The sequence below is a fragment of the Anser anser genome (assembly GCF_964211835.1).
Source record: "Anser anser genome assembly, chromosome: 18".
NCBI lineage: Eukaryota > Metazoa > Chordata > Aves > Anseriformes > Anatidae > Anser > Anser anser.
This window is the reverse complement of record NC_139739.1, coordinates 3,039,032-3,051,474: the sequence shown is the minus strand read 5'-3', so window position 1 is coordinate 3,051,474 and position 12,443 is coordinate 3,039,032. Positions and strand designations below refer to the sequence as shown.

The following is a 12,443-nucleotide window of genomic DNA, read 5'->3' as shown; positions in this document are numbered from 1 at the left end:
TAGGAAAGGTAAAAAGGTAAAATCCTTCATTTTAAGAAATAAAATGAAACACCATCAATGCTATTGTTCTTCAAGTGTCTGTTTTTAATATAACCCCACAGCAGCCTCTTCCCACAAATTTTATTTCCTCGGTGAAAATTTCACACTGGAGTGCAATCAATTCCATTTTTTCCTTTGCTCTTTGGGTTTCAGTCTCATCACACCTTCCCTGACCTCTCAACTCTGTCCCCATTAAATGTCAAGGGTCTTTTTGTTAACAGCCTCTAGACTTCCTCAGTAGCTGTCCCAATATAACTGAGAGAAACTAGAAAAGACCAATCAATGCCTCGAGCCAATGCTCAAAAAAAACCCAACAGCGTCCCAGACATGACAAAAGCTCAACAGAAAGTTTAATGAGCATAAACGTAGTTCCAATGTTGTCCTTACAGAAAAGCTGGAAGAGGTGCAAACTGAAGTCTTCCCTAAAATACCTGAGACAACCTCTGGTTCTGCAGATAATACACTGAATTCCCTACTTACGTTTCTAAACTAGGTAGCTACTCATTTAACAAACAATTAGTACCTTCAACTGACAGATGCAAACTCCTAACTTCTGAACTGAGCATTAGGTCCTTCAAGACACACGTATTTCTAGTAACAAGACTGAAAATACTGTTTTGTTTTTATGACACTGTTCTCAGTATTTTTTATGATACAGTTCTCAATAACAAAGCAGTGAAATCCACCAGAAAGCCACCAGGAAAAAAGTTAAAATAAACCAGCGACCAAGCAACACACAGAAAGCCGTTTACTGTAAAGCCCTTGGAAGTCAAGTTCCCTACTCCTGCCTAAAGCAGAGCATAAGACAATTTCCACACGTGGCTCAGGGATGAGAAAGGACAATGCCGTGGGTATCATCCCTTCATGGAGGAACAGCGTGGAAGCGTGGAGCTGGGCAAACAGCTGAGCCCCAGGGACACCCTAACATCTCCAGCAGTTGATTTGCTCCCAGAGGCAGGATCCAGCCCACAGCCCCTCTGCCAGCGAGAGGACGCAGGCCTGACAGAGGGGTCACCTGCTGGCAACACGGATCTTGGCCGCTTGGCTGCTGAGCATTCTTCGGTCACCCTGCATCCCAAAATAGTCTCAACTCGCCTGAGGAACACGGAATATTGAGACTGCAGAGAGACAAACACGAAGAGGTGTGTTCCAGGGACACGGGACACTATGTGCAAGATTAGACGAAAAAAGATAAGAGAATTGACAAGGTAGGAAAACACAGCAAGATTGGCACAGAAGCTACAAGGGAAAAGAAAATCTTCTGTTCTAATATTAACAAGACTGTGTACAGAGACAAACCGAAGACACCAGTACCAGAAGTAGGAGGAAAGAGACGAGCAGAAAGCAGGAAACGCTTCCCATGAGCATTGTATATTGTGGAAACGAGCTCCGAGAGCAGATAAACTTGGATGGCACATGCCATTAATTTCCACAGCTTCGATGCAAGCACGACTCAGAAATAAACTGTGAGGAGGACGAGCGCTCATTGTGACCACTTGCTAACAAACACACCCACGTCGGAAGCTTCCCAGTTATGGAGGCTTGTAAAGAGGAAGAGAGACCTCCAGGGAGGGTGTGTGTAATCCGTAAGACAACAATGAAGGCCAAAGGGACTGCTTTGATATCATCCACATCAACACACCCTGCGTGTCTTACTTTCAGCTACAACGTTATTTTGCTGGACGGACTGACAGGTCCGTTGACATGTATATGGTCACATCACCATGTATATGGTCACATCTGCTCACGTGTGTCTGAATGTTCCAGCTCTCACAGCAAAAACTTGCCACGCAGCCTCCAGCAGAGACACCTCTGAAGGGAGAGTCATCAGTTCTCTCCTCAGCAGCTGCTTTCCACTGTCTACATCAACTCAGGTACTCCTGCACAACCCTGCATGTTCCATGGGTCTGCGCGAGACAGGAGATAACATCTCTCCCCTTGGCAGCATTCCCAAACCCAGAAACATTCTCTCTCTGTTTCTGTCCCTCCCTCTCTCAAAAAAAAGGGAATGCAACACAGAATACAATACCACAAATTTAATTTCATCCTTAACGCTAAAAAAGCACTGGAGCGATATCAGAAGAAAGGGATTAAGGACAGAAAAAAATGCCAAAGTCAGAGGAGTAAGATATTGTTAATTTTTGGCTGAAAGACAAAAAAAAAAAAGCAGCACCTGCTGAACATTATCTAAAGCTACTATTACACTGTACAGATGTGACACATACTGTGTGGCCTCAGGGATGAGTCAATAAAGAGAAACCTTCCTCAGAGGTGACTGGTTTCAAACCAGCCTGTCAATAGCAGTTCCATTTGATCCCCGTTTGGTGAGGCCTAACCCAAACTGCAGCAGACGCTGCTGAACCAACACCGGTTGTCTAAGAAAGAGGCTAACGAGCAACTGAACATGGAACCGGCCACGGTGATCTTTCTTATTGCAGCTCTCGATGATTAACGAGCGTTTCTTCCTTCCCAAAACAACCCTAGCTTACGAAGTAAAACCAGCATTGGGCAGGAATCTTATTCAGGAGACTCAGAAATGCCCTCAGCTGGTTTACAGTTAGAAGTTATTCCACTGCTCCTAAGGTACACTCGAATATTTAGATGTTATCATCTCTAGTAAATCAAGAAGGTAAAATTAACAGTAAAAAAGCTTTTCTTAACAATTAAAAGGAATATACAATCTCATTATCTTCTGAATTTTATAAAACAAGTATTATTAAACATTACAAACTTGTTAGAAGATTTCAGGGGCCTGTAAATTCCTGCTGTATCTTCAAGAATGGAATCATCCTTCCAAGAATAATAAAATAGAATATTAACTTATCAAGAAAGCTACAGGGCAAACAGACTACAGACTCCAGGCCAAAACCATGGTGCATCCATTTCCAGTAGTAACTGAACAGATATTTTGCTCTGTGATATAGAAGGCGTACATGTTTTCCTGTAATTCTACAGCAACTTGGTCTGGAAAAGCTAAAATATGTAAATAAATTAAAAATTTTTTAAAAAGGAAATCAAAAGTGACTAAGGAGATGGCCTTACAGTGAACAATGCCAGCAAACCAGACAATTTCTCTGAACAATAAAGAATAATGATTGGGTCACAGTAGTGCCCACAACCAAGTATATCAAGGAAACATCATGCTTACATTAAGAGTAAAAAATTAATGATTTTTTTCCCCAGTAATACAAGTAATCCAGCAATTCTCAATCTTACTTAATTTGATAAGAATCAGGTAGAGCACTGCAGAGGAACAGAACTAAAATCCAACATTATGCTGTCACCTTTCATCTGAAAGTAGCCACTCGAGGCAAAAACTCTCTCTGATGCTCTCTGCTGAGCTTCATCGCTTGGTCCCTAAAGGTTCCAGGCACGGAGCTTCCACTAATGTCAGTGGAAGCTCCTGAAATGGGAAAAGCGAACAGCAACCAAAAATAGCCAGGCAGCTATGCAGCCCTAACACGACTCCCTGCAAAAAAAATTTACCAGTCAGATTTTAATAGCCTGTCATTCTCCCTGATAGAAAGCCTCTGTGCTACCTTCTGGCCCCATTACACAATAATTCATCAAATACTGACTGGCACGGCGGAGGTGACCTAGAACCGCACGCTCGTAACAGGCAGAATCTTACTGATAACCACAGATACAGTACTTGAAACGCTCTGAGTCCTTGCTAACCACAGCGTAGAGTCTAGCACAGAACAGCCCTTTCCAGCTGCTTTCCTTCCTCCAAAAAATGTTCATCCAAGAAAAGTCATTATTTCTGTATTTGACTGCAAACCAGAACTTTGGAGCACTCTAATGTTACCATAATAACCATCACAGAACAATGAGAATATTTTGTTAGACTGTGGCTCATTTTTCATCTCTCAAGAAATTGAGAGATTATAACGACATCTTTCCACGCACTAGGCCCCACAGCGTGTTACAGTAAAGAACATAAAAAATAAAACAAAAACTGCTTACTCAGTGGAGGACAGCTAACTACAGGGTGAGACACAGCTTTCCTAAGACAAGCATGCAGCAACACTAGGGAGAAGCTTGGAGAGGAGGCAGAGAGAACGCCATGCCCAGCTGACAGCAAGTGACCTCACCTGGATTTTGATCACAGGAAAGCCTAAAAGCTCAGCACTAAAAAGTCTCCTACAAGATCTGTTGGTCTATTAGTCTAAAGTCTATTCAAGATTTGACCTACATCGGTCAAGTCTTGAAAATCAAAAATGCACGGTGACTTCTGTCCGGTACTTTACAGACCGTATTGGCCTATCACTTGAACTGCTCCTGCCCGATCTAAAGAACAGACAACGCACTCAAAATGGCCTGGCTACTTGATGATTCCCCCCAGAGGCAGCTCTCTTGACTACCAGCTCACTCACACTACAACATCACATCTCTTCACTGTACTCACATTAACACCACAGATTTGGAAAGCCTGCAGTAAAAGACACCCATACCAAGCTTACCCATGGTCAAGCCGACAGCAGTATCGGTAACAACCCAGAACCAGCTGAGGTCACCTTTTCACAATTACACACTTACTTCACAATATTAGCAACAGAGACAAATACTGCAAGACAGATTTCCCACAAGAAACTACAAGCTGGCCTGCTTTCGCATGCCCCGATTTTGCATGCGCAAACACTCTTGAATTTCAGGTACAAGCGCCTACATCAAGCATAAACACACACACACAAGAAAAGGTCACTTTTTTGGAAGAGAGGTATCAGAGGAAATTGAGAAAAAAGCAAACAAGCTTAGCATATTCCCAGCTACTGCAAGATCTTGTTTGTAGAGGACAACGGGGAAGGAGGAGAGAGACAATATCCCTGTCAGACCCCCAGCACTTACAATCAAAATGACATATTCAGCAAGATTAGAAGACTCAAAAGAGCACCTGGATTGAAAAAGGATCAATTTTTCATTTAGCGTATGCTTAATTTTGAGCTTGGGTTTAGGAAGCAACAGTGAAGTTTAGAAGTACACAAGAGGAATGAATGCGATGTTCAGAGAACCAAGATGGGGAGGGAATTCCACGCATAAAGCACCACTTGGGGGAAAGGAAAAAAAAAGTACAAGGATAAAAGTAAGAGACGGTTGAGATGGTTTACAGAGCATGAAGAGTGGAGTGGCAGGTGAAGGGCATGAAGGGGAGAGAGAACAGGTTCCAGTGAAGTTAAGCAGTGATGTAAAAGGAAAAAAATATTTACACTCAAAGTAAAAAGGCACTAAAGGTAGTCAGAAACCAGGTAGCGCATTTTCATTGACTTAGTGAGCAGTACATTGCAAGCAGGCTGCAGGGGAGCAATCAGGAGGTAATTGAAGAAGTGGCTGCATGCAAGCCAGAGACAAGTGCCTACAGAAATCCTGAGCGGAAGAAATCTGGAGGGACACTGCTCAGTCCATCCCTGCCACAGCGATGACAGACACCTGAGTATTTTCTCCATAACCAACACCACGGTGGACTCCAAGTGCTCCCACTCTGCACATCCCCAGTGCAAACCATACACACTGTATTGAAGAACGCTAACAGCACAAACAATACTGGACAAGCTCTAGGTTTGATTGTGATTGATAAAATTGTGTCCCTGCTGAGACAATAGCTGCACACTGAGATTATGGTTTCCTCTCCAAGACCCTCACAGCTTACACAGGAAAAAAGAAGCATTTGCTCTACAAAGAGCTTCTCTTCTGTCTGGCAGGTAGGTCCGGTACGCAGCGTCTGCTACATCACAGCGAGATGTTACCTCAACCAAATTTCATCCCTGTTAACAGGTAACCATATGAAAGTTTAAATTGCTCCTGATAAACACGCACAGTGCTAACACCCAAAGGCCACAGCATTCTTCACTAATAACTTGTCCTTATGCACGAAGACATCTCCCATCCTGGGAAAACAACACATTTCTACAGGAAAATTAAAAAAAAAAAAAATCATTCGCTGACTCGAGTAGTTACTGTAGATTCCTCCCCCCTCTTGAACCTTCAGCTGCTCTCACCTCTTGAGCACACACCTGGCCATAAACCCCAACAAGTCACAAAGGGGTGTATTTCTCAACTGACAATTAAATGCTGACATCGGTTTAGATTGTACTAATGGAAAAGGCCGGGTTCCTAGTTAAATTATCACTTCACTGCAGACTTTACCAGTCGATCATCCTTGACTCACCAGCGGGAACTGGTAAAGTGGGAGGTGAGAGCTGGTAACGGTGCATCACTTGCTTGGAGAAGTCCTACGGGGCCATGAGGAGTGCAGCTTGGGTCCTACACGCGGCACCGGACACAGCATCCCTCAGAATCCCAGCTCACTTCCCTCCACCCCATACTTAGGAGGGACTCCTAAAGCGCTGCCAGATGCACTTTGACCCAGGACGACTCGCTACGCTGATAATACCTGGCTCATTTTCTCCTTGATACCACAGCTGTGATCGTGCCTTTTGGTGCTTTCCAGGGTTAGCAGCATAGGTAGAAACTAACTGGTTTAAACTTAATCCTGAAAAGATGAAGGTGGTGATGCAGAGGGAAATACCCCGAGGCCCTGGTGAGCGCTATAATTATGCCTTCTGTAAGAATAATTCCCATTCTTGTGCAAGTGCTTTGTAGTTTCAGGGATTTACTGGATCTACTGTTGATCCTAGATTCTCAAAGAAACCTTCCATCTCCCACAAGCCTATGATCTTACTCCCCCATGTGTCTTGTTACAGTCTTCTCTACCGACTTCATCCTTTACCCTGTGATGATATAATAGCATTGCTGGGACCACCCCCAAAAACGACTTGAAAATGAGAGCACAGCGGGAGATTTTATGCAAAAAGGCCCTTCACTGACACGTTCTCCATTCGCAGTCCAGCCGAGCACTAGCTGAATCACTCCACACTTTCTGAGACCGGACCTGTCATTAGAAGGTGTTTGCCTCGCGGCCGAGTTGAGGCTGGTTCAGAGGTTATCAGGCTCAATTGGAAGTGTGGGACACGCTGGTTTTACAGGCACCCATCACCAGAAGCCAAGCACTACCAACGGTTACTGAGTGCATACAAAACACATTCAAACATTAACTAGTGCGATACTCTCACAAACCAGAGGGAAGAGGTCACAGGAACTGACCTGTTTTACAAGGCTATGCTCAATTTGCTGACCTGGAACAGCTTTTAACTAGGCATTTCCATGCTCTTAAAACAAACGGGGAAATATTATCCTTTCACATAAGTAAGAGATTTGTGGAAAAGTTTTCTGACAAAATACACCAGAACAAAACCCTGGAATCCGTGAGGTGCTTACGGAGAAATTATTCATGTATGCCTTTCAAACGTGGCACGGAGCCTAAAATGGCTGAGGTATTGGCATTTCTGTACTTTGGGCTTTCCTATGAAAACAGAAACCACAGTCAAAAAACACATTTGGAACCACTTCGCTCCAGCCACCATGTTACAGTTGTGTCCTGTACAGGCTCCCACAACTTGCTGTGTTCCAACTGCTGAGCATGACTAAACTAACAGACAGAAAGTCTTATTCGTAGGAGGCTGCTCACAAGGGAACAAAGATAAATACAAAGATGCAGTAACGGGATCTAAGCAAACAGCACAGGCACACTCAAACACCTAGATCAAACAGTAACAGCACATCCTGACCTGCTTCAAGGGAAGACCTAATTCCTTTAATGGATTAACTCCTACACCCTCCAAGTCATTCTGCCTGTCACATCCCAGGCTGATTCTTACCAAATGCTTACCAAACATGCAAATTTGTGGCCTTCGGTTGATGCTAATAACACTCCCTAGTTAGCAAGAACATTATCAGTGACTTCCCGTGACCTGCATTCTATCTGTCTCCAAAATTTAAAAAATATATATAATAATCTTATCCCCACAGAGTAATTCTAGAAGCTGAAGAACCACCAACCAGTCCTTCTGTCATGTAAAAAGGCTATCAATATTTATTTCCCTGGTAAAATCCGCTAGACAGAGGCAATGTATTATACCATTATAAAGAAACTTGCAGTCCCATAATACTCAAAGAGAGCAAAGCCTGATATCATTTGAAATGAAGAGCGTTACAGATTGCACCATCCTTAATCCATTTTAGGCAGCAGAATAAAGGCCTAAAGCCACCAGCCTTCAAAGCAGCAACTATTTGGTTGCTTTGCAGGAAGAGGCTGAATCACGCAACGCAGCCACTGAGGTGGGCAGCAGTGTACAAACAAAGCACGGCTGGGCTCCTGCAAGATGCCTGGACTCAGCACAACCTCCATCAGACCGAAGTCCTGAAGAGTTACGACAACAAAATAAAGCTGTTTCACCACAAAGCAACCCTAAGTGAGCACAGCATCTGCTGTTCCATGTACTGGAATCTCCACCGGGCTCTATCAAGGACTCAATCCACCTCACACCACAGACAGAGGCAAAGAAGTAGGGTCCTGAACCACAGGTGAAACTTGCCAGAAGAGTGCCGGAGACTTGACATCTCTGGTTACTGAATATATTTAACACCAGTTTTATCTCAGAATAAGAAAAACAGAAAAGTCCCTGTCCAGGAAGACAAACAACATTAACGAAAGACTCCGACGAGAAGAGGGGGACTGACAGCCCCAGGGACCCAAGTCCCCTCTCCTTTTCCCTAGCACAGCCCAAGTGATCACTGCATCCACTTCCTTAGTCTGAATGGGACAATTGCTGGGAAATCAAGTGCATTCAGCTCCTTGCCTTTCCTTTGCCCAGGAAATAAAGAGGTCAACATGGGGTTCAGATGTGAAGAATTGTTTCACAGACAACTGTTAGTCAAGCACAACAATTCCAGTGATTCCAAAACCAGTTAACAAACGATACCTGAAGGAATGAAGAACGTATAGCCTTGTTTGAGTTCAATTCTTTGGCATCTTTCCACCCTGTCTCCCAGAAAGATATCACTTTGCTTTCCTGAGAGCACCCATTCTTCATAAAGTTCTAGATTCTGCAGAGTAGGCGGAATCAGCCAGAAGATCTAAAAATAAAGCAACGATTTAACTATTACCAACAATCAACAAAAACACGCAACTGAAAAATTCCGAGGAGTTTATCGTGTGTTAGAGGAATGAATGCATAGCACCGAGCCTGCTTTCTGCATAAAACACGTGATTTCCAGGTACTGTACACAGAAATCCAGAGCAGACAGCAGCAGCAATTAGCACAGGGGCTGGAAATGTCAAGGTAACTGTCAGTTGTCATCTCTCTTCCATGAAGCATCTTATTCAAAAGATGCCTGCACAGTTTACGTTCAGTTCAAAACAATACGTTGGCATAGCACAACTTCACTGGACACAGATGACCAGAATCTGTACCACAAAGACGTTCAATCTGCTGTATTTTCTTTAGTGCCCGCCATACGCTGTCTACGCTAGAATTAGGAAAAAGCAACTGAAAATAGCAAAGATGTGAACGTAGCCACACACGCTGTATATTTCAACATTTCTGTATTCTGCACTATTTCAGGTCGGGTATGGTGTGCACACTAAAGGAACACAGAATCTCTAAAAGGAAACTGAGAAGCTCTAGCTACAGAAGGAGACTTACGAGGGCACTCTGACCCAACAAGGGTACACACAGCCATGTACTCACTGCAAGACGCTTCTAAAACCATGCAGCAATAACAAGCGTAAAACCACCAACAAATAACACATCAGATATTTCAAATAAAGCACTTGCTTGTTTCACAAAGGTGAATGGTGTCTTTCTAGTTCAGCAAACCCCATGCACGTCAACAAAGGTAAATGAAATAGACTGCTAACTGATTAGCCAAAAAAAAAGGTGAAAGAGAAAAAAATGAAAGAAAGCAACCCCATCCCTCCATAGCAGACAGAGAGGAATAACAATAAATTTCAAACAAGGTTCACCTACCTTCCCCCCACGGAAAACGTGATACCACACTGAAGTGCCACCAAAATCAATATGAAAATCAGTGAAGCATCCTTTCACACTCATCAAACAGTACCTGAAAGCAGAGCGAAGGACAAAAATGAATCAGTCTGAAACAGTATTTTTCATGCCTTAATTTGCAGAGGTAACATGTGTGATACTGTTTCCATCCACTCAAGTTTTTGCATTTATAGTACAGTTTTTTTTTTGTCTCAAAGTAACTATAATTAGGTTTCTGCTGAAAAACGTGCATCTTGAAGTTTGAGTCTGCTGTTCATACAACTAGAAAGAAAGCCTTCAGAGTTAAGGAATGGAAAAATAATAAAAGTTATGTTGTTCAGAAATATTTCTGATGCCACTGCCTATCCCTGGGGTGATCTCTTTAATGCTCTCCTTCGCACTGAGACACAACCTTCAGCAAAAGTTGTACACAAATTGCTTCAAAGAGCAAAGTTTTGAAAAATCTAATTTGCTTATAAATCCTCCCACACGTTTAATCACCTACTTGCCACTAATGCCATTTCTGCAAGGATCTGGGGACAGAAACCTCATTTGGCAGATTAACTCCTTTTTGTTCACGTTTCTAGGCATTTCTGCATCAAAAGGCATAAAGGAACCAGCTGGCAGCATTGCTGAGTATTATCAAATCCTCTATTTTTTTATGCCGTCTTGATTCAGGTTTTCAGAGCGGTTTAAAGTCGACATCGCTGGCAAGATACACAAGAGCGCTCATCTCGCTGCACGAATCTCAAGCCTCCAGCCACCATCTGTAACTAATGGCCGAAACACAGCCGCCCTTCTCACTATAGGCACCTTTGCAAACGCAGGAAACACACACCACTTAACCCACTAACCTCTTTTCCTTGTTCCGGTCTCCGTTTCATGGCTTTTTTATTATTATTATTAATTATTAGGTTGTTGGTTGTTGGTTTTTTTTTTTTTTGGTTATGGAAACAGTACCAGAAGGGGAGTTGGAGGAAAAAAAAATAAAAAGGAGAAAGAAAACAGCTTTCATTTAACTGTGTCTTTTTCTCATCACAGTCAGGTAGGGAGAATCTCGGCAGTATGCAGGCGGCGTGCAGAAGTCCCTCTAGATGATAGGCTGGAAAGGACCTTACCATGTGTCTGCAGGAGGCTGGCAAATCAGCGCGGCGGTGGGCACATAAGAGCCCGCTGCTAAGCAACCACATCCCGAGCCCAGCTGACGGACCCGTGCGCAATGCTGTCATGAAGACGGTCGATTTGCGGGCTTCGAAAGGTCCTGCGCCTCCGTCTCGCAATTAAAGCCTCTCCTGGCGCAATTACGCCGCTCGCCCCTCGCCCGCTCTGGAATCCGTCCTCCTGCAGGAGCAGGAAGAGAGCTTTTTCCGCCCCTGGGGTATTTCAGATGCTTCAAAAATCACAGCCAGCCAAGAAGCTGTCTAGACTCTCAATATGCTCCATTTCAAAATATGAGTCCTTCCCTCCCAAATACATTTTTTTTTTTTTATTTCTCCTTTCATGTTTTTTTCTCTACCAAGATGTTGTTGATTACAAGTCAGACAGAAATTAAAAACAATAAAAGGAGCTGGGAAAGGAAGTTGCCTTTCTTCGAGCCAAACTGCAAAAAGTCACAGATTGAATAATTGCTAATAAAACAAAAAACAACATGGAAGTTCGCAGTTTGCGGGCAGCGCTGAGTACCATTGTTTTGCAGTAAAAAATTAAAATCCTTATGGAATCAATTATTTCCAGTTTGCAAAAGGTCAGATGTAAAATACATCACATTAACAACAATTTTCTAGGACTGGGCTACCTACCTACAATTACCCGCTGATATAAGGCGTTCTAAAAGGCGAAAATGGCCTTGCACGAGCCAGGTTTTAGTCCTCAGCAGCCAATAAAAGAAAGCTGAAGCTGATGATCTGTTTGTATTCAAAGAGAAAATAGTGGGATTTATCCCCCATCAAATCAAAGCGTTTAAAAATTAGTTTTGTGAGAAAACACCATGGCAGAGAAAACTGTGAACACACAACTTCTTGTTGTTATTTTCCCTCTGGTTTCTTGAAACTCCTCTAAACACAATTTCCACCCTAATAAAGGTGGGCTTAGTGAAAGAGCCACATATGGTGGTTAACAAAAACCTACAAAGCATTTGGAAAGCAAACAGTTTTCCTTTCCATCCGCAAACGAGCCATTCCACGTTTAATTTCTGCTGTTCATCTAACAGGGCTGCTTTTGTCCAGCCCCAAGAAGCTAACGAAGGGCTGGGGAGCCTGAAAAGCGATCTTCCGCCATACAGCAACGTCCCTCGTTGCCAGAGCCTGGCACAATGCCTTTGCATTGACCTCTACAGCTTCCTCTTCCAATGTACACCGCAGTCACATGGGCCCCGCGCAGCTCCATGCCACGGCTAATCTTACACCGCTCCGCTCTAACCTCAGCGAGCGGTTTCTCGTCGCTTAACAGCTGCTAATTCGGGGAACGGCTCAACTTTTCAGGTTTTCCCCTCACACAAGCCCGCCCCCAAAAAAAAAAAAA

At 43.4% G+C, this 12,443-nt stretch overlaps 1 protein-coding gene across 24 annotated transcripts in view; it reads right to left on the bottom strand.

Moving 5' to 3' along the window:
- Positions 1-12,443, bottom strand: part of KDM2B (lysine demethylase 2B) — a 110,314-nt gene that overhangs the window by 62,230 nt on the left and 35,641 nt on the right. For 13 of the 24 annotated variants that reach the window (XM_083804289.1, XM_083804286.1, XM_083804290.1 and 10 more), the window contains 3 exons: positions 11,723-11,827; positions 9,906-9,999; positions 8,859-9,012 (listed from right to left, as the gene is read on the bottom strand). In XM_083804289.1, the coding sequence (XP_083660415.1) occupies positions 8,859-9,012; positions 9,906-9,999; positions 11,723-11,827 (353 nt within the window). Of the gene's footprint in view, positions 1-8,858; positions 9,013-9,905; positions 10,003-10,428; positions 10,717-10,777; positions 11,008-11,041; positions 11,210-11,722; positions 11,828-12,443 lie in introns of those variants that run through there. The other 11 variants (XM_083804269.1, XM_083804270.1, XM_083804272.1 and 8 more) reach the window with 5 other exon arrangements.